The following is a 24,335-nucleotide window of genomic DNA, read 5'->3' as shown; positions in this document are numbered from 1 at the left end:
GCCGTCTTTAATCTCACCTGTGAAGCAGACGGGACACTTGAAGGTACCTCCCATGCCTTCGAAGCTGTGTTCTATCAGGTGGCAGAGCAGCTTGGCAGGTGAGTCAAACATCTGGTTACACAGCTTGCACTCGTGATTGATGCCCTCCTCTGCAAATAGGACACAGACATACATATGCGCGTGAAGGTTGGATGGAGCCGTATGAGAGCAGGAACATATTTTACACTTAATAATACAACATTCACGACAGATGTTTTGCGCAGACACGAACTGACACCGTCAGGTAGCGGCGGGTAGATGCTACGGGGATGGTATGCACACCGCCGTCGGAGGACGTGGAGGGTATGACATGACGACCTCGTTCTAATGTGCTTTCCTAATGCAGGCATGTGATTTGACCACAATGAAAAAGACTGAAAACATTTCCGGGGATCTGGGGGACGTAGGCCCCCAGCCAGGTCCTGGTTTTTCACCAATTTAACATGCTAAAATTAACAAAGACAGCACCATTTGAAGAAAATATTTTAGTGTTTAAAGACATGAAAACTTCATTAATAGAACATACCTTGCTTCAAGTTGTTTCATATGTTTTTGGCGTTTCGCATGTACTTCCAAAGCCTTCAAACCTTGTGATCCATAGTCAATATTATCATGACACCCATACTTGCCAACGCTTGAGACCTCCGATTTCGGGAGGTGGGGGGAGGGGGTGGGGGTGAGCGTGGTCAGGGTGGGACGGGGGTGTGGCTAAAATGGGAGGAGTATATTTACAGCTAGAATTCACCAAGTCAAGTATTTCATATATATATATATATATATATATATATATATATATATATATATATATATATATATATATATATATATATATATAAGAAATACTTGACGTTCAGTGAATTCTAGCTATATATATATATATATATTTATTTTATTATATATATATACATATATATATATATATATATAAAAGAAATACTTGAATTTCAGTGTTCGTTTATTTACACATATACACACACATAACACTCATCTACTCATTGTTGAGTTAAGGGTTGAATTGTCCATCCTTGTTCTATTCTCTGTCACTATTTTTCTAACCATGCTGAACACCCTCTCTGATGATGCATTGATGTGTGGCACGCACAAAAGTGCTTTCATCAAATGCACTAGATGGCAGTATTGTCCTGTTTAAGAGTGTCACAACATTGCTGTTTACGGCAGACGAACTGCTTTACGGCATACAAAAAAGTGACTGCTGTTGTTGTGTGTTGTTGCCACGCTGGGAGGACGTTAATGAAACTGCCTAACAATAAACCCACATAAGAAATCAAGAACTCGCCCTCCATCATTCTATAGTTATAACGTGATTGGGCAGGTACGCTTTTTTATATTGTGGAGGACCTGAGTCCGCCTGAATTTCGGGAGAAAATTTGTCCCGGGAGGTTTTCGGGACAGGCGCTGAATTTCGGGAGTCTCCCGGAAAATCCGGGAGGGTTGGCAAGTATGATGACACCACGTGCACAAAACCTTTCCCGGACGATCGATTTTCCGAATAAAATCACCGAACAAAGTCGTAACTTCCTTCTTCCCAACAGTATCAGTGATTTCCCTTTCCATCCAGTCCCATCAAAACTTATTTTTGACATGTTTATAAATTTCTTTTACTCGTAAAGCGTCCTTTCTCTCGAGAACCGACATCGTTTACATGTGGAAAATTGCGGTAATAATAACCATTATGAATGATGACGTTATTAACGTCATCATTCATAACAGATGTCCTGATTGGTCACAAGGAACATATCGACCAATCAACTACGGCGTAATATAAACTACGTCTCGAATCTTGATTTAGGGTCGGGAAAAAAAACGGAAAAACGGGAGATAATTTTTTTTCTTCCCGAGATTAAAAAAGACGGAATTCCGACTTTAGACGGAAAAATCACATGCCTGCTAATGTAAGTTACTTGGCATCAGAAACAAGCGGCGTAGTATTGACTTTTCAACACACATTCAAAAGTTGATGTTTTGTTGTTGAATTCCCTCCATCATCATTTAATTTCTTTTTATTCCTTTCATGAAAATGCATATATACAAACCATATACAGTTGAGACTTTCATTGTTTTTTTTGTTTCTTATACATTTCCATGATCGGAAAGGAGCAGATGGAAGAATACTATTCTTATATTTGTCTGCCCCCTTTTTAGCACAAATTATTTTAGATGACTTTATCACTGTTCCCTCCACCAACACCCCAACTCCAAAATACTTTTAATTTTCGTTCAAGCATTTTCAAAATGACACGTCCAATCAAAATCAAAAATCAGTTTGATATAATTCCAGTTGTGTCTTTTTGTAACTCTTTTTAAATTCAAAGATAGTCTTGCAACTTTTTAAGTCTTTGTCTAGAGCAGGGGTCGGCAACCCGCGGCGTGCGGCTCTTTAGCGCCGCCCTAGTGGCAATTATTTATTTATTTAAAACAATTTTTTATGTACAAACAGCTGAGAAACAATAATCAAAATAAATATGGTGCCAGTATGCCGTTTTTTTTTCAATAAAATACTGAAAAGGATAGAAATGTAGTTGGTCTCTTTTATCCGATTATTAATCGATTAATCGAAGTAATAATCGACAGATTAATCGATTATCAAATTAATTAGTTGCAGCCCTAATATATATATATATATATATATATATATATATATATATATATATAAAAACAACAACCGTAGATTTTACAGTAAAAAACTGGCAGCTCTGTCAACATAATTTTAACGCAAAAAACTGTTGTAGTTTTTTTTCAATCCACAATAACATGCTGTAAACAACAAAGTAAAATGTTTTGTCATTTTTATGAATTTGATGGGTCGTTAAGTATTTTTATTTAGACAAAAACACCTTTGGAAAGTATGATAATATACTGTAAAATGTAGACTTAGACAAACTTTATTGATCCACAAATATAGGTATAAAGTAGACTAAAACATTACCATATTAGCAATATAAAATATAACATATACAGTATGTAATATTTACATATTGTATATACAGTATATAATATATACTGATATTTTATATTATTATATTATATTATATTTTTATATAATATATACAATATAATATATCTTTTATTTGATAATAATAATAATAATAATAATTTGTTGCAATAATGGATACTATTAAAGTTTAAAAGGTATGCAATTTCAAGCAGTACATATATTTTTTCCTGTCAAAATGAAAAAAATCTGTTACATTTAGTGAGAAAATATGAAGTACTTTATTGACACATATCATTTCCAGGTGTTAGTGGGCCAGATGAAATGATGCCGCGGGCCAGATCTGGCCCCCGGGCCTTGAGTTTGACACCTGTGACGTACAGTATACTGTTGACTGAGATGGGCAGGGTTGGGGGAGGGAGGGGTTTGGTGGTAGCGGGGGTGTATATTGTAGCGTCCCAGAAGAGTTAGTGCTGCAAGGGCTTCAGGGTATTTGTTCCGTTGTGTTTATGTTGTGTTACGGTGCAGATGTTCTCCCGAAATGTGTTTGTCATTCTTGTTTGGTGTTGGTTCACAGTGTGGCGCATGTTAAAGTTGTTTCTACGGCCACCTTTAGTGTGACCTGTATGGCTGTTGATCAAGTATGGATGGTATTCACTTATGTGTGTGTAAAAGCCGCATATATTATATGACTACGTCCGTGTTTTACCGGATATGTACCGCTCCGTACAGCGGCGTTTCAAAAGGTAATTAAGTTTACTTATTGAAACCGATACCGATAATTTCCGATATTACATTTTAAAGCATTTATCAGGCGATATTATCGGACATCTCTAATTTTGGGATTATTGATATCGACCAATATAAAAAAAACGATGATACTATATCGCCCAGCCTACTTACTGTATTTCTATCCATAATGTTTATCCCTGCGGTCTATGCAGGACATAGGAACCAAATATAAGGGAGACAAGTACAAGCGACACACACACTATTTAGCACCACAAGCTGCAGGGGATTGTGAGGTTAATAACGTCTTCGGTCACACATCCATGACACACACACTGACAAGTACAACACACACATATTCCCATCTCTCCTCTTGCCTCAAAGGACAACAAAAGGGTGCCCTAATCCTGCCTCAATAGCTGTGTGTGTGTGTGTGTGTGTGTGTTTGTGTGTGTCGGGTGCCACACCGGCTTATGTGGTCGGTATGCTCCACGGTCGGCTTCCCCAAACATCCCCTTGTTCGCACACGCAGACACACACCGACCTCAAAGGCTGCTTGGTTGTGTGCGGCGCCAGAGTGTCCGAGGCATGGCGAGAGCGATAGAAGTTCATTATCATTGACTGGGAGATTGACGCAGTGGGGGGGTGTGCCGCCCACATGGTGGGCGGCACACATCGAGCGATTGTGGGAGGCACTGCTTTTAAATCAATTGTCAGGATTCATTGTTGTGTGTGTTTTCTGAAATGTTTTTTTTACAAAAATATGTTGTCTTTATGCTCATGATTGATGTTAAGTCACAGTTATAAGGTGACTGAATTATTGTATTTTTCGGACTATAAGGCATACTTAAAATCCTTTTTTTCTCTCAAAACTCGACAGTGCGCTTTATAATGTACGAATAATTCTGGTTTTGCTTACGGACCTCGAAGCTATTTTATTTGGTACATGGTGAAATGATAAGTGTGACCAGTAGATGGCAGTCACACATAAGAGATACATGTAGACTGCAATATGACTAAAGTAAACAACACCAACATTTTATATGTTCCAAAAAGGTTAAAACAAACAACAAAAAACATGAGCAGCATGAGACGACCACCGCACCACCGGTCCCTCAGGTCAGCTGATCAGCTGATCCTGGAGGTACCCAAAACAAAGCGCAAGCTCAGAGGGGACAGAGCTTTCTCTGTTGCGGGTCCCAAACTCTGGAACGATCTCCCTCTCCATGTGAGACAGGCCCCTTCTTTGGCTATTTTTAAGACCCTTCTTAAAACCCATTTTTATTCACTGGCTTTTAACCCAGCATGAGACTTTGAACTGTTTTTAGCTTTTAACTTTTTGAACTGTTTTTAACTTTTAAACGGGTTTTATCTAACAAACTGTTCTTAGGGTAATTTATATTTGCTTTTAATTGTGTATTTTTATTTCTGTTTTAAATGTTATTTTTTAGTCTGTCCTTTGCCTCTATTTCTTTGTGGTGTACAGCCTTTGTTTTTCAACTGTGCTTGTTTTTAAAGGGCTTTATAAATAAAGTTGGTATGGTATGGTATTGAAAATACAAAACATTACACACGGCACTCAAAAAACTATCAAAATGTTTTAGTACGACTTTGGTAAGCTATGAAGCCGCACCGCTTGATGGATTGTACTGTGCTTCAACATACGAGTATTGTTATGGTGTGTGTATAAGGTAAGACATATTATCTAGCGTTTTGTTTAGCAATATTATGCAAAAGCAACGTTTCTTACCTTCTGGTACCTGTTTATGTGTATTTGGGATCTGCATAAGTCCTGAAAAATTGCGCGCATCCGCCTTTGTAGTCTGTGATGACACCGTAGTTGATAAGCTTCTTATTTTTCTCTCTCTTCTTGTTATGGGACATTCATGCTCCGCTGTTGCCATTTCTAATATAAAGTAGTGTAAAGTTCTTACTTATATCTGTCAGTAAACTCGCCATGAAAGCACTAAAACATACTGGTATAGTGAGTTTACATAATTCACTCAAGGAACTTTAGTTTCGAGAGAGTTCCGGTCGGACGGTTTTTCACGGGACACATTTCCGGCGTTGTTGCACTAGTGAGCCACGGATGAGGAGATGCTGCTCCGTTATTGATTGAAGTAAAGTCTGAATATCATTAAAACAGTTAGCGCCATCTTTTGGCACTTCTTCCACTCCCGTCCTTGCACGCTACACCGCTACAACAAAGATGACGGGGAGAAGACGCTGTCGAAGGTGAGCCACGTAAATAAGACCGCCCACAAAAACGGCGTATCCTGAAGCAACTTGAAGATGATCTGTAAAACATCATCTATGCAATATTTTGACCAAAGAACCACCATTGCATGTTATGTAGACCACAAGGAAGTCTTTTACATTTGGAAAAAAAAAAAAAAGACTCCTTTAATGCGCCTTATAATCCAGTGCGCCTAATACACTATATTGCCAAAAGTATTTGGCCACCCATCCAAATGATGAGAATCAGGTGTCCTAATCACTTGGCCCGGTGTATAAAATCAAGCACTTAGGCATGGAGACTGTTTCTACAAACATTTGTGAAAGAATGGGCCGCTCTCAGTGATTTCCAGCGTGGAACTGTCATAGGATGCCACCTGTGCAACAAATCCAGTCGTAAAATTTCCTCGCTCCTTAATATTCCAAAGTCAACTTTATTATAAGAAAAGTGAAGAGCTTGGGAACAACAGCAACTCAGCCACCAAGTGGTAGGCCAGGTAAACTGACAGAGAGGGGTCAGTGGATGCTGAAGCGCATAGTGCAGGGGTCGGCAACCCGCGGCTCTAGAGCCGCATGCGGCTCTTTAGCGCCGCCCTAGTGGCTCTCTGGAGCTTTTTAAAAAAATGTATGAAAAATGGAAAAAGATGAGGGGAAAACAATATATTTTTGTTTTAATATGGTTTCTGTAGGAGGACAAACATGACACAAATCTCCCTAATTGTTACAAAGCACACTGTTTATATTAAACATGCTTCACTGATTCGAGTATTTGGCGAGCGCTGTTTTGTCCTACTAATTTTGCCGGTCCTTGAACTCACCGTAGTTTGTTTACATGTATAACTTTCTCCGACTTTCTAGGACGTGTTTTATGCTACTTCTTTTTCTGTCTCATTTTGTCCACCAAACTTTTAAGGTTGTGCATGAAAGGTGAGTTTTGTTGATGTTATTGACTTGTGTGGAGTGCTAATCAGACATATTTGGTCACTGCATGACTGCAAGCTAATCGATGCTAACAGGCTATTTAGGCTAGATATATGTACATATTGCATCATTATGCCTAATTTGTAGCTATATTTGAGGTCATTTAGTTTCCTTTAAGTCCTCTTAATTCCATGACACACTATCTGTATGTAATATGGCTTTTAATTTTTTGCGGCTCCAGACAGATTTGTTTTTGTATTTTTGGTCCAATATGGCTCTTTCAACATTTTGGGTTGCCGACCCCTGGCATAGTGCAAAGACTTTCTGCACAGTCAGTTGCTACAGAGCTCCAAACTTCATGTCACCTTCCAATTAGCCCACGAACAGTACGCAGAGAGCTTCATGGAATGGGTTTCCATGGCCGAGCAGCTGCATCTAAGCCATACATCACCAAGTCCAATGCGAAGCGTGTGGATGCAGTGGTGTAAAGCACGTCGCCACTAGACTCTAGAGCAGTGGAGACGTCTTCTCTGGACTAATAAATCACGCTTTTCCATCTGGCAATCTGAGGGATGAGTCTGGGTTTGGAGGTTGCCAGGAGAACGCTACATTTTGGACTGCATTGTGCCGAGTGTGAAATTTGGTGGAGGAGGAATTATGAAGTGGGGTTGTTTTTTCAGGAGTTGGGCTTGTCACCTTTGTTCCAGTGAAAGGAACTTTGAATCCTCCAGCATACCAAAATATTTTGGACAATTTTATGGTATGGCACTTCAAGTTCATATGTGAGTCAAGGCAGGTGGCCAAATACTTTAGGCAATATAGTGTATATGGAAAAAGGTCGAAAATAGACAATTCATCGGCAGTGCGCCTTATAATCCGGTGCGCCCTATGGTGATGTGCATACCAATCATTGCCCAGAAACCAGGACACGGACACAGGCCTCCAGTGTGTCATCAAACACTTCTTCTTCTCGGACAAATACATTGTTTTGATCAGTGTGTGTGAGGATTGCACACACGGTACGTCGCCTCCCCTCCTGAGAGGGAGTCGGCGTGTGAGCGTTTGTGGATGTGACCCATAGTGAGATGACAAAGTCGTACAGCATCCTGCCGTTACACTTTGTCTCGCAGCGTGCATTGGACGCGCACGCACACACACACACACATGCACGCTCACACACACACACGACCACTGCAGGCCCACGCTGAGGCAGAGAACACAGGGGAGAGAAGGATGAGAGAGAAACAAAAAGAGACAGGCAGGGTGAAGGTTAATACTTTGGAACACAACAATGGACAAAGAGTTTTAGGGAGGTATTAAAACAAGATTTTAGTCTTTGTTTCTTTTTCCACGTTGGTACGAGCGAGAATGTATAGTCATGGAGATCACAGGAAGTACCTGAAGCGCTGATTAGTCGAAGGCACGATCCAGCTGTGCTGACGATTGCCATTTACTAGGACAAGGCTTAAGTGCACATGTAAGGACTTTTTCTTTATTTCTCCACAGGGAATATAATCACCTACTCTGACATCTTTACACAAACTTGAAGATTCTCAGATGTTTACAGTAACTTGGTGCACAATACTGTCCGAGTCCAGCCTGTAAGTGTGGTTCTTAACTAGAGATGTGCGATAATATCGGGCTGACGATATTATCGGTCGATAAATGCTTTAAAAAGTAAATTATCAGTATCAGTTTCGAAAAGTAAAATGTATGACTTTTTCAAACGCCGCTGTACGGAGTGGTACACGGACGTAGGGAGAAGTACAGAGCGCCAATAAACCTTAAAGGCTCTGCCTTTGCGTGCCGGCCCGATCACATATTACCTACGGCTTTTCACACACACAAGTAAATGCCAAGCATACTTGGTCAACAGCCATACAGGTCACACTGAGGGTGGCCGTATAAACAACTTTAACACTGTTACAAATATGCGCCACACTGTGAACCCACACCAAACAAGAATGACAAACACATTTCGGGAGAACATCCGCACCGTAACACAACAGAACAAATACCCAGAACCCCTTGCAGCACTAACTCTTCCGGGACGCTACAATATACACCCCCACTCCCCCCCACCTCAACCCTGCCCCCCCAACCTCAACCTCCTCATGCTCTCTCAAGGAGAGCATGTGCCAAATTCCAAGCTGCTGTTTTGAGGCATGTTAAAAGAAATTATACACTTTGTGACTTCAATAATGAATATGGCAGTGCCATGTTGGCCTTTTTTTCCATAACTTGAGTTGATTTATTTTGGAAAACCTTGTTACATTGTTTAATGCATCCAGCGGGGCATCACAACAAAATTAGGCATAATAATGTGTTAATTCCACGACAGCATGTATCGGTTGATATCGGAATCGGTAATTAAGAGTTGAACAATATGGGAATATGGAATATCGGCAAAAAAGGCATTATCAGACATCTCTATTCTTAACCTTGTTTTAGGTCACGGACCCCTTTAAGAAGCTGATAACAGCTTAAATTGACACATTTTTCCATAAATATTGACATTAACAACTCTGCAGCCAATGTGCACACTTTGTTAAATATTTTAAATGTATTAGTCAACTTAAAGTAAACAATCTAATATATATACATCTATATATATATATATATTTTTTTTTTTTAAATTTTTATTTTATTTGTTTTTTTCAAAACTGAGTGTTACTTACAATTGTAAAAATCAAATATAATTTTTCACAGCATATAAAAAAGGTCCACTACATATACTGCTTTCTACGATATTTCAAGTATTTTTCGGACTATAAGGGGCACTTAAAATCCTTTAATTTTCTCAAAAATCGACGGTGCGCCTGATAACCCGGTGCGCTAATGTACGGAATAATTCTGGTTGTGCTTACCGACGTTGAAGCAATTTTATTTGGTACATGGTGTAATGATAAGTGTGACCAGTAGATGGCAGTAACACATATGAGATACGTGTAGACTGCAATATGACGCGAGTAAACAACACCAAAACTTTAAATGTTCCATTGAGAATATAGAACATTACACACGGCGCTCAAAAATCTTTCAAAATGTTTTAGTCAGAAGTACGAGTATTATTATGGTGTGTGTATAAGGACCGCAAAATGGCACCCATTAACGGACATATTATCTGGCGTTTTGTTTTGCAATATTATGCAAAACCAACTTTTCTTACCTTCTGGTACCTGCTGATCTGTTTTTGGGATCTGCATAAGTCCTGAAAATTTGCGCAGGTCCGCCATTGTAGTACGTGTCGACGACGTAGTCGATAGGCTTCTTCTTTTTCACTATCTTCTTGTTATGGGGCATTTCTAATATAAAGTAGTGTAAAGTTTTTACTTATATCTGTCAGTAAACTCGCCATGAAAGCGCTAAAACATACCGGTGTAGTGAGTATACATTATTAACCCAAGGAACTTTAGGTATTAGAGTTCCGGTCGGACGTTTTTTTGTTGTTGCACTAGTGAGCCACGGATGAGGAGATGCTGCTCCGTTATTGATTGAAGTAAAGTCTGAATGTCATTAAAACAGTTAGCTCCATCTTTTGACACTTCTTCCACTCCCGTCCTTGCACGCTACACAGCTACAACAAAGATGACGGGGAGAAGACGCTGCCGAAGGTGAGCCACATAAATAAGACCGCCCACAAAACAGCGCCGACAATTATATGTCGTCAATAGTCGTGGCTTCGTCACTCGTGTTTTTACGGCCGGAAGTAGGTTACTCGCAAAAACAACGCCAGTGACGACATGTAAAGTGTGAAGATTTCCTCTTGTTGTTGTTAAAAACATGAATACCTTACTCATTTTGCAAAGTGAACCTTGTTTTTAAGGCAGTGCATCTGCCAACATTTTAAGAATTAATCAAATATCGAATTTTACACATTGAGTCTATTAGAGTGCTAAAACTGCCAAGAGTTAATCAAAAGTCAATATAGCAGTGTGCAGCTTTTTAAACATCACAACATGCTAGATTTCTTTTTGAGGAAGTTAGATTTTGTGTTTTGTTGTTTGTTTTCATTGCTGTTATTTGAACTGTTTTTTAAATACATAAACAAGGTTAATTGTTTTTGTTTTTTTTTAGCATTTTGCTTTTCCTTCCTTTTAAATGGACAACATTTTATTAGTCATTTAAATTTTTGAATGAGCAACACAGTTACAGTATAAATTAATATTTACAAATTAATTAGTCATATTTGTTGTTGGTAAACACATGCCTAAAATAAATTAAGCTGCATTTAGAAGTCGATGGAAAAATTAAAGCCATTAAATAAGTGTGCACTTTATTATCCGATTAGTCGACGAATCGTTCACTAATCGACTATCAAAATAATAGCCTAGTATAATATAAGTCCCTTGCTATGAGTGTGACATGCGAACACACACACGCACACACACACACACACACACACACACACACACACACACACACACACACACACACACACACACACACACACACACACACACACACACACACACACACACAGGTATTTGTTAGCTTCTTGAGACTTCCGAAAAATGCCTACCTCTTAAGGACCACCCTTTCTAAACATATAAAGATTTGTATATACAACATTAATAATATATACATACTATGCAAATATACAATGTATATATATATATATATATTTTTTTTTTAAAATATATATATATACTGTATATATATATATATTTTTAATTTTTATTTTAGCCAAAGGGGGCGCATTTCAATTTCTTACACACACTTGTTATTTCATATGTTGACCAGAGGGGGAGCCCTTTTTGGGACCACCCTTAATTTTGATAGATGTCACCAACAGGGGTGCAAATGAGACATTCTCTATTAGATGCAATGGTTTTCCGTATTGGGACCATGATTTATGTCCTAACTTGTTCACACCTCCTCATATGGAAGGCACTTTTCCTTGTTGATGTCTCAAGAAGGGTAGAAATACAAGAACACTAACAGATTTGATGTGTGTTTCACATGCAAACCAAAGAATGCAGCAATACAGGCAACAAAAAGGCCAGACACACGCACACACACACACACACACACACACACACACACACACACACACACACACACACACACACACACACACACACACACATACACACACACACACACACAGCTCATGGTCAGCCTTAGCTCCATTCACTCGTTACCATCCACTCTCCCTGCTAATTGACCAGAGGAAAGGGACCAGGTGGCTTGCAGTCACACACACACACACACACACACACACACACACACACACACACACACACACACACACACACACACACACACACACACACACACACACGGCTCATCACAGTGAAACATGTAGCAGGGCATAAATGAGCTACTTGGTCCCTAAGGTGGCTGCCTTCCCCTATTACACACACACACACACACACACACACACACACACACACACACACACACACACACACACACACACACACACACACCATAGGCTATCACACTCCTCCGGGTATTCTGGCACCCACTAACCCTAAAACCCCACCCCCTTTTCCCTCCATTGCTATCTGCACACTGGCTGCTGGGGGTCCCTGGGGTGCCAACCCTCCATTACTACCCCTCCTTACTCTTGTCAGCCCCTTCTCTCCCCAAAACTACGCGACGCCGTGTGTGTGGGAAAAGCACGGCGAGGGTGAACGTGTGTGCGGATTGTCTCTTGTGGCGCAGAGGCCGTAAAGGATGCCAGGCAATAGATGGCGGGGACGGCGAGGGGGGGGGCGGAAGAAAAGCGTGGATGGGAGGGGAGTCGCGATGGAGTGAGAGAGATGGAATGTCGATGGGAAGGAAGAGGAGATGGGCAGAGGAGGGGAGGGGGCGATAAAGTGCAGCCGGGAGGAGAGCAGTGGACGGGAGGCGGAGGAATATGGACCTCTCTAGGGGGTTCGCTCAAGGTGTGTTTCCATAGCAACCAAGTGGAGGGAGGTGTAGGGGGGGTTAGGCTGACCCATTGGTAATGTGGGGGCTGGACAATGCACATAGAAAACCTACTGCAGTGCTGGAGGGGTCCCAAGAGAACCCCCACCTTACTCACCCTCTCTCTCTCACACATGCGCAGACAAAGAATGCTGCAGTGTGGGGGTCCCCGGGGGACCCTCCACCCACACACTCGCTTTCTCATTTTCCATCCAGCCTCTAATTCTATCACTCTTTAAATGTCAATATTTTCATCATCTGAATGCTCCTCATCTCTGTGTGGGTTTCTATGCTTGATACCGAATGACAATGAGAGCGTGGAACGTTTGACAGTGCAGTCGGTCGTGGGCAGAGGTTAATTTGGAGTCACGGCCCAGGAAAAGGGTTTCAGAACACAACTGGATTTCAAACCCAGTGAGTTGTACTTTTTTTTTTTTTTTAATGCATTTGTCATTTCATTCAGCTCATATCATGATGTGTTTCTTTTAGGATTCAGATCAAAACACGCTTTACTGACCAATGTTTGGAATCTTTAGACAACCAACAACCCTAGTTTATTAGCCAATAAGGCACTAGTTGAATATACAGTTCTATCTAACATAATAGTGTGAGAGTCCAGTCCATATAGATTCCTTGAAAAGGATTTGCAAATCATTGTATTCCGTTTATATTTACATCTAACACAATTTCCCAACTCATATGGAAACGGGGTTTGTAATAGTGAGAGAGTCCAGTCCATAGTGGATCTAACATAATAGTGAGAGTCCAGTCCATAGTGGATCTAACATAATAGTGAGAGTCCAGTCTATAGTGGATCTAACATAATATTGTGAGAGTCCAGTCCATAGTGGATCTAACATAATAGTGTGAGAGTCCAGTCCATAGTGGATCTAACATAATAGTGAGAGTCCAGTCCATAGTGGATCTAACATAATAGTGAGAGTCCAGTCTATAGTGGATCTAACATAATATTGTGAGAGTCCAGTCCATAGTGGATCTAACATAATAGTGTGAGAGTCCAGTCCATAGTGGATCTAACGTAATAGTGAGAGTCCAGTCCATAGTGGATCTAACATAATAGTGAGAGTCCAGTCTATAGTGGATCTAACATAATATTGTGAGAGTCCAGTCCATAGTGGATCTAACATAATAGTGTGAGAGTCCAGTCCATAGTGGATCTGACAGAATAGTGTGAGAGTCCAGTCCATAGTGGATCTAGCATAATATTGTGAGAGTCCAGTCCATAGTGGATCTGACAGAATAGTGAGAGTCCAGTCCATAGTGGATCTGACAGAATAGTGAGAGTCCAGTCCATAGTGGATATAACATAATAGTGTGAGAGTCCAGTCCATAGTGGATCTAACATAATAGTGTGAGAGGCCAGTCCATAGTGGATCTAACATAATAGTGTGAGAGTCCAGTCCATAGTGGATCTGACAGAATAGTGAGAGTCCAGTCCATAGTGGATCTAACATAATAGTGTGAGAGTCCAGTCCATAGTCGATCTAACATAATAGTGGGAGTCCAGTCCATAGTGGATCTAGCATAATATTGTGAGAGTCCAGTCCATAGTGGATCTGACAGAATAGTGAGAGTCCAGTCCATAGTGGATATAACATAATAGTGTGAGAGTCCAGTCCATAGTGGATCTAACATAATATTGTGAGAGTCCAGTCCATAGTGGATCTGACATAATAGTGTGAGAGTCCAGTCCATAGTGGATCTAACATAATAGTGTGAGACTTCAGTCCATAGTGGATCTAACATAATAGTGTGAGAGTCCAGTCCATGGTGGATCTAGCATAATAGTGTGAGAGTCCAGTCCATAGTGGATCTAGCATAATATTGTGAGAGTCCAGTCCGTAGTGGATCTGACAGAATAGTGAGAGTCCAGTCCATAGTGGATATAACATAATAGTGTGAGAGTCCAGTCCATAGTGGATCTGACAGAATAGTGAGAGTCCAGTCCATAGTGGATATAACATAATAGTGTGAGAGTCCAGTCCATAGTGGATCTAACATAATAGTGTGAGAGGCCAGTCCATAGTGGATCTAACATAATAGTGTGAGAGTCCAGTCCATAGTGGATCTAACATAATATTGTGAGAGTCCAGTCCATAGTGGATCTGACATAATAGTGTGAGAGTCCAGTCCATAGTGGATCTAACATAATATTGTGAGAGTTCAGTCCATAGTGGATCTAACATAATAGTGTGAGAGTTCAGTCCATAGTGGATCTAACATAATATTGTGAGAGTTCAGTCCATAGTGGATCTAACATAATAGTGTGAGAGTTCAGTCCATAGTGGATCTAGCATAATAGTGTGAGAGTTCAGTCCATAGTGGATCTAACATAATATTGTGAGAGTTCAGTCCATAGTGGATCTAACATAATAGTGTGAGAGTTCAGTCCATAGTGGATCTAACATAATAGTGTGAGAGTTCAGTCCATAGTGGATCTAACATAATATTGTGAGAGTTCAGTCCATAGTGGATCTAACATAATAGTGTGAGAGTTCAGTCCATAGTGGATCTAACATAATAGTGAGAGTCCAGTCCATAGTTTAACACATATAGATTCCTTTCTTTCATGAAGACAAGAATATAAGTTGGTGTATGACCTGATTGTGATGACTTGCATTGATTAGAATCAGACAGTAGTGATGATAACGTCCACATTTTCAAATGGAGGAGAGAAAAAAAAGTCCTCCTTTCTGTCCAACACCACATGAAAGTGGTTGCTTTTTGCCATCTTATTTGTCCAGCTTCCATACTCCTTTTTATACACTTTACAAGAAATACATTGGCGGCAAACTCCGTAGCGAGAGTATACACTGTACAATATCTTTTCTTCTTTCAAGTAAAAGAAAATAACACAATGCAATAATTTACGCATTTAAAATTTCAAAGTGAATCTCTTGCGCACGCCGGCTTTCTTAAACTCTTATTTTGTGTGCAGGCAGGATGAAGCAGGGCGGTCGGTGCGGTCGGTCTTTAGAGTTTTGACGGCAGGCACGGCGCCAGAGTCTGTTGAAATAAAAAGTGTTTCACGCCTTCCTGTCGGTCATTTTTTCTTAATAATGATCTGGCAGCAGCCAGCGTCATCTCACAAGACCCTCGGGTGCCGTGAATGTCAATCAAGTGACAAACGTGACGTCTTGGTGAAGATTGATGATCGCTCATTTTTAGGTCTATTTATTAATGCCTGGCTGGGGATGGACTGACACACCCTCCGCCTGGCGATCGACGTAATGGGCACCCCGGATTTAAATCAACTGATACATCTTTTACTGCATCTTCTTATAACCACTAACTTCTGCTAAGAAAAGAGTCCCATACACACAGCAACACATTCACACTATTGGCAAGCATGGCAGGCATATGGCGACTACCAGTTAGTGTTAGTGCGTAATGAAAGCCAGCACAAATTGAGCATATCCGTGCAGCGTGTATTGGAAGGAGATGCGGTGTGTGTGTGTGTGTGTGTGTGTGTCCGTCTGTGTGTTTAGCAGCTTGGATTTTGCACTCTCCGATTACATAACAGTAGAGTCATAGTGCCTGTGAAAGCAAAACATGCCAGTTCCAATACTGAATGCACGTGCAAACATGCTGCTACTACTACTACTAATACTCCTATTGCTACACCTCTTTTGACTGGACATGTGGCTGTTCTCTATAAGGTGAGATTGGGACATTTCCAGAAATGGGTTGGATATAGCTATAAAATATCCCCAATTAAACCAGCAATAAAGTTTGATTATGCAGCATTCCAAACTGTGCATTTATTTAAAAGCGTTGGGATTTAAAGGCAGTAAAGGAGCATTGATTAAAAAAATACTTGAGAAGAAAGAAGCAAGAAATACTATTCTATATCTCTCTTAAGCAACAGTCAGTGGAGGGGACTCGATGATTGGCCATGACGCATGTGCGTGTAACTTTTATGGAGGGATAAAAAAGTGAAGAAAATAAAGGCAAAACTATTATGTTTTAAAATACAAATAAACTTTTTTTCTGTCACTTCCCGAGGCGTTTTTAATGCCACAAACATAGTTTGTTTAGATGGGGGCTCGTAAGGACATGCTGCTTGTTGAGAAGAGCAATGCTTTTATCATTATTATTTTTTAATGGAAGTTATGATTGTCAGGTATGAGTATGGATGTATTTTAGAGATGTCCGATAATGGGGTTTTTTGCCGATATCCCGATATTGTCCAACTCTTAATTATCGATTCCGATATCGACCGATAGCGATATATACAGTCATGGAATTAACACATTATTATGCCTAATTTTGTTGTGATGCATTAAACAATGTAACAAGGTTTTCCAAAATAAATCAACTCAAGTTATGCTATATTTATTATTGAAGTCACAAAGTGGGGCAGCACGGTGGCAGAGGGGTTAGTGCATCTGCCTCACAATACGAAGGTCCTGAGTAGTCCTGGGTTCAATCCCGGGCTCGGGATCTTTCTGTGTGGAGTTTGCATGTTCTCCCCGTGACTGCGTGGGTTCCCTCCGGGTACTCCGGCTTCCTCCCACCTCCAAAGACATGCACCTGGGGATAGGTTGATTGGCAACACTAAATTGGCCCTAGTGTGTGAATGTGAGTGTGAATGTTGTCTGTCTATCTGTGTTGGCCCTGCGATGAGGTGGCGACTTGTCCAGGGTGTACCCCGCCTTCCGCCCGATTGTAGCTGAGATAGGCTCCAGCGCCCCCCGCGACCCCAAAGGGAATAAGCGGTAGAAAATGGATGGATGGATGGAAGTCACAAAGTGCTTTTTTTTTTTTAACATGCCTCAAAACAGCAGCTTGGAATATGGGACATGTTAAAAATATTTTTTGCAAACCAGTAATTATAGTCTGCAAATGATGTGATGTTGTTGAGTGTTGGTGCTGTCTAGAGCTCGGCAGAGTAACCGTGTAATACTCTTCCATATCAGCCAGTTGCTTTGTAGATGTCGGAAACAGCGGAAGGCAGCGTGCAGGTAAAAAAGTATCTAATGCTTAAACCAAAAATAAACAAAAGGTGAGTGCCCCTAAGAAAAGGCAGTGAAACTTAGGGAAGGCTATGCAGAACGAAACTGGCTACAAAGTGAACAAAAACAGAATGCTGGACGACAGCAAAGACTTACTGTGGAGCAAAGACGGCGTCCACAATGTACATCCGAACATGATATGACAATCAACAACGTATCCACAAAGAAGGATAAAAACAACTGAAATATTCTTGATCGCTAAAACAAAGTAGATGCGGGAAATATCGCTCAAAGGAAGACATGAAACTGCTACAGGAAAATACCAAAAAAAGAGAAAAAGCCACCAAAATAAGAGCGCAAAACAAGAACTAAAACACTACACACAGGAAAACAGCAAAAAACTCCAAATAAGTCTTGGCGTGATGTGACAGGTGGTGACAGTACACCTACATTGAGACAAGAGCTATAGTGATGCATGCTTGGTTATGGTTTAAAGTCATATCCAACAATTGCGACAACGACTTTTTACTGTCAACTGAGTTTCGTTTGTTCATGATTTCTGCTGGTGGTGTGCCTCTGCATTTTTTCAACGCAAAAAATGTGCCTTGGCTCAAAAAAGGTTGAAAAACACTGGACCAGAGGACCTACCATTGGCTCAATTGTAAGCTGACTTTTTATTAGACTTAGACAAACTTTGTTGATCCACAAGGGAAATTATTCCACACAGTAGCTCACTTACAAAGGATGGAAAGGGTAAGGATGGAAAGGATAATGCACACAAAGGCACAAAAAGAGGGCGGAAACAAAAGGTATAAAGTAGACTAAAAATGTACCATAGTAGCAGTGTAAAATATAACATATATGTAATATTTACATATTAAATATACAGTATATAATATATACTGATATATCATATTTTCTATATAATATATACTATATGTACAATATATCCATCCATTTTCTACCGCTTGTCCCTTACGGGGTCGCGGGGGGTGCTGCAGCCTATCTATATATTATATATATATTATTAAGTTTATTTATGAGTTGAAATGAATTAAAAAATACATCCGTCACCTTGTTTTACATTATGATTGTGAACGATAGGCAAAATTCCCCGCAAAAAGTGCAACTTCCCTTTAACTGCAAATGTTGACTACCGTATTTTTCGGAGTATAAGTCGCACCGGCCGAAAATGCATAATAAAAAAGGAAAAAAACATATATAAGTCGCACTGGAGTATAAGTCGCATTTTTGGGGGAAATGTATTTGATAAAAGCCAACAGCAAGAATAGACATTTGAAAGGCAATTTAAAATAAATAAAGAATAGTGAACAACAGGCTGAATAAGTGTACGTTATATGAGGCATAAATAACCAACTGAGAAGGTGCCTGGTATGTTAACGTAACATATTATGGGAAGAGTCATTCAAATAACTATAACATATAGAACATGCTATACGTTTACCAAACAATCTGTCACTCCTAATCGCTAAATCCCATGAAATCTTATACGTCTAGTCTCTTACGTGAATGAGATAAATAATATTATTTGATATTTTGCAGTAATGTGTTAATAATTCACACATAAGTCGCTCCTGAGTATAAGTCGCACCCCCGACCAAACTATGAAAAAAACTGTGACTTATAGTCGGAAAAATACGGTAATCTAAATCCTTATTTTCTATTTTTGGTCATCACCTTTTCTACTTTCCATGCAGCGGTTCTCCATCAGGGTAAAGAAAACAGCTCGGGGCTCAGAAGAAAAATACACGGATTGGTTTCTAGCCATAGAATTAGTTGAACTAAAAAACATAGACTGTTAAATGACCACAACAAAAAGCATGAAATATGCATATAGAGAGGTGATTTGTATATATTATTTGATCCAGCCTTATTGCTCGGGATCCCGCTCCCAACAAAAACACACAGAAAGCCAAACGCACTAAGGCGTGCACACACCACTTTTTAGCTTGTTAGCAGCGATGAGGGTAATGAATGCAGAGTATATTTCTGTTTAGAATCTTAATTGAAAGCTTGAAAGTAGCCTGGAGGGAATAAGCTTAATTAGGGTGAATAAACCGTAAAACACACACACACACACACACACACACACACACACACACACACACACACACACACACACACACACACACACACACACACACACACACACACACACACACACACACACACACACACACACACACACACACACACACACACACACACACACACACACACACGCGAGAGAAGCTTGCCACTTGCAATGATAGCTTGATAGCATTGAGAGCTCAAATACATTTCTCTCTTCCTTGCCTGTTTACTTCTTCTTCTTTAAGGAAGAGAACAGCCATGTGTTTATTTCTAAACACCACAAAGACAACAATTATACGATGCTCATACAATCGTCTCGTTTATTGGTTCCAGACATGATCGTGATAAATTAATTTCCGCAAAGTAGAAAACTAATTATTACAAAGCTAGAGCATTAGAAAACCTGTTTATTGCCTTCTGAATACTTGTTCAACATTATGAGAGCATTCTAAACATAAAATAACACTCTTTTAATCCAATATAGTAAAGCTTACTGAGGCTGAGCCAACAGTGGCCACAATATTGAACCCCACACTCTTCGGTTTGGTGTCCTATACTGCTGTAATTATATTTTAATTTTTTATAGTTTATAGCCGTTTTAATGCTTAAAATACTTAACTTTGGTTCAAAATGCTTTATGGTAAATGGTAAATGGATTATACTTGTATAGCGCTTTTCTACCTACAAGGTACTCAAAGAGCTTTGACTCTATTTCCACATTCACCCATTCACACACACATTCACACACTGACGGCGGGAGCTGCCATGCAAGGCCCTAACCACGACACATCAGGAGCATAGGTGAAGTGGGTTGCTCAAGGACACAACGGAAGTGACTAGGTTGGTAGAGGTTGGGGATCGAACCAGGAACCCTCAGGTTGCTGGCACGGCCCGCTCTACTACATAATACATGACCATATATATATGTGTGTGTATATATATATATATATATATATATATATATATATATATATATATATATATATATAGTTTGAAAAAAAAAAAAAATATATATATATATATATACACATATATATACATACACATACATATACATACATACATGCATAGATATACATGTATACATACATATACACATGTATATGTATACATACTTATATACATGTACATATATACATATACATGTATACATATACATACATATATACAAGTATACATATACATACATATATACAAGTATACATATACATACATATATACATATACAAGTATACATATACATGTATACATATACACATGCATATATATACACACATGTATATAAATATATGCACACACATACATATATATACACAAACACATATGTGTGTGTATATATATATATGTATATATACACACATATACATACATATATACATTCACATATATACACTAACATATATACGCATACATATATACACGTATATATACAGACACATATATACATAGACACATAAATTTATACATATACATATACAGTATATATACACACACTTATATATATATATTATACATATATATTATACATATAAACATATACATATATACACATATTATACATATATATATTATACATATATATACATATACATATATACACATATGCATGTACATATATATACACATATATATATATATATATATATATATATATATATATATACATACATGTACATATATATATACTTATACATATATATATATATATATATATATATATACATGCACATATATATATATATACTTATATATATATACATGTACATATATATATATATATACAGTTTCACCATATTACATATATATATATATATATATATATATATATATATATATATATATACATACATACATGTAATATGGTGAAACTGCAATATTAAAAGTGCAATGCAACGACTAAAGTGAATCCACTTCACATTTCAGCAACCAGCAAATGTAGTTTATTTACGTATTTTTACAATTTAGCAATTCACCACCTGCAACATCATTTATGTATTTGATTATTATGAAATACAAATCAACAAATTGCCCTCATAAAGATTAGTGATGTGCACTTTTAGCTCACCTGAAGTGTAGTTAAGAAAAACTACCAACACTTGAGAGGTAATGACAACCATCAAGGTTAGCATCGCAGGCTAATTGTCATGGCAACCATAAGTCTTGTTGTCAAGGTGATAGAGAAAGGGTCATTCATCTTCTTTCTTTTTTTGAACTCGTCAAATGAAATGACTATAAAGTGTGAAACATGGGATGAGTGTGATTGATGGAAAGGTATCTCTGAAGTCATTTGTGATGCAGAGCAGATTCCATCTGGGATGTTTACCTCCATGTATATAATCCTGTCCTGCATATGGAAGGGATGTTTACCTCCATGTATATAATCCTGTCCTGCAGCTAGTGGGTGTACCACACTCTATATTCATCTGTCTTCTCAGAGGGAGTACCTGGCTTATCCTTGGCACATCTTTAAAATGCCGCAAAACATAAATACCCACCGACCATAAAATAACTTCCTTTTCTCAGCGTGGAATTAATGTGTCCATCAAAAAAGTGCACTAACATGACATCTTCTCATTAAGTAGTGTAAGATTCAAGCATACATGTTTGGTATAGTATGCTTATGCTTAGAAACAAATGTTCCACAAATCCTCAGTTTGACATTTATGTGGAGCAGTGCTCGTCAATGAGCTAGAATGTGACACATGTTAACTGTTAGCACGCTAGCATCAAAGTGCTAACTTTTTTTAAAAAATTTTTTAGCAAATATTACGCTTTGTTTTGTCTAATTCCGCAGCCATCCACCTTACAGTCATAGACCTTGGTGTTTGAAACATGCTAACTCTACCGTATTTTCGGACTATAAGTCGCAGTTTTTTTCATAGTTTGGCCGGGGGTGCGACTTATACTCAGGAGCGACTTATAGTCCGAAAAATACGGTATGCATGTTTACGTTGGTATGCCTCGCATGCTAACATTAAAGTGCTAGCTTTTTGAACTAATCTTGAAACTGTTTACCCTAGAGCAGGGGTCGGCAACCTTTACCAGTCAAAGAGCCATTTTGACCATTTCACAAATTAAAGAAAACAATGGGAGCCTCAAAAATCTTTTGAAATATGAAATGAAATAACACTGCATAAAGTTTTTTTTTGCTTTGTGCTATGTATAAACCAAGGGTTTCAGACACGCGGCCCACACCCTAAAATGAAATTTGAAAGTTAGAGCGGCCCGCGAGTTTTATAGGAAAGGCGCTTGACAGCGTCATACCTGTCAACCCTCCCGATTTTTCCGATAGCTTACAAATTTCAGGGCAACTATTCTCTCGAACGTGCCGTGATGGTACAGCATTTAGCGCCCACTACAACCAGCATGCCGACACAGTCACGCGTTGTATGGGGCTTTCGAATGCCCACGTAAATGACAGCAAGGCATACTTAGTCAACAACCCACAGGTTACACTGACGGTGACGGTATAAAAAACTTTAACACTCTTACTAATAATGCGCCACACTGTGAACCCACACCAAACAAGAATGACAAACACATTTCGGGAGAACATCTGCACCGTAACACAACATAAACACAACAGAACAAATACCCAGAATCCCATGCAGCCCTAACTCTTCCGGGCTACATTATACACCCCCGCTACCAAACCCCGCCCACCTCGACGTACGGGGGGGGGGGGGGGGGGGGGGGGGGGTATGTGGGAGGGAGCAGGGTTGGGGTGGGGGCGGGGTTTGGTGGTAGCAGGGGTGTATAATGTAGCCCGGAAGAGTCAGGGCTGCATGGCATTCTGGGTATTTGTTCTGTTGTGTTTATGTTGTGCAGATGTTCTCCCGAAATGTGTTTGTCATTCTTGTTTGGTTTTGGTTCAAAGTGTGGCGCATTATTAGTAAGAGTGTTAAAGTTGTTTTAAATGGCCACCGTCAGTGTAACCTTTGTGGCTGTTGACCAAGTATGCCTTGCTGTCACTAACGTATGCAAGCAGAAGATGCACACAACAAGAGACTGTGCTGACACGCTGTTAAAACAAATTGTCGAGGATGTGGAATGCTATACCATCATGGCATGCCCTTATTATTATTGTAAGGGTGAAAATCGTAGAATATTAATCCCGGGAGTTTGCTGCGAGGGGCACTAAAAACCGGAAGTCTCCCGGCAAAATCGGGGGGGTCGGCAATTATGCAGCTGAGCCGCATCAGAGTGATCAAAGAGCCGCATGCGGCTCCGGAGCCGCGGGTTGCCGACCCCTGGTCATATAACTTGATGTGTGTGCACGTTGTTAACTGTTAGCGTGCTAACTTTAGCATGCTAGCATTAAAGTGCAAATTTTGTTTGGCTAACTTTACGTTTTTTTTCCTCTAATTACACTGCCATACACCTTACAGTCATATGTGAAGTGAAGTGAAGTGAATTATATTTATATAGCGCTTTTCTCTTGTGACTCAAAGCACTTTTACATAGTGTAACCG

General features: G+C 39.4%; 1 protein-coding gene across 5 annotated transcripts in view; it reads right to left on the bottom strand.

Annotated features, from left to right (window-relative positions):
- The window catches only part of znf423 (zinc finger protein 423), a 292,736-nt gene that overhangs the window by 39,821 nt on the left and 228,580 nt on the right, over nucleotides 1-24,335 (bottom strand). For all 5 annotated transcript variants that reach the window (XM_061970271.2, XM_061970270.2, XM_061970273.2 and 2 more), the window contains one exon: nucleotides 18-149. In XM_061970271.2, the coding sequence (XP_061826255.1) occupies nucleotides 18-149 (132 nt within the window). The remainder of the gene's footprint in view (nucleotides 1-17; nucleotides 150-24,335) is intronic.

This window comes from Nerophis lumbriciformis, linkage group LG10 (assembly GCF_033978685.3).
Source record: "Nerophis lumbriciformis linkage group LG10, RoL_Nlum_v2.1, whole genome shotgun sequence".
In the NCBI taxonomy this organism is placed as follows: Eukaryota; Metazoa; Chordata; class Actinopteri; order Syngnathiformes; family Syngnathidae; genus Nerophis; species Nerophis lumbriciformis.
The sequence above is the reverse complement of the archived record's forward strand: the minus strand, read 5'-3'. Positions and strand labels throughout refer to the sequence as shown.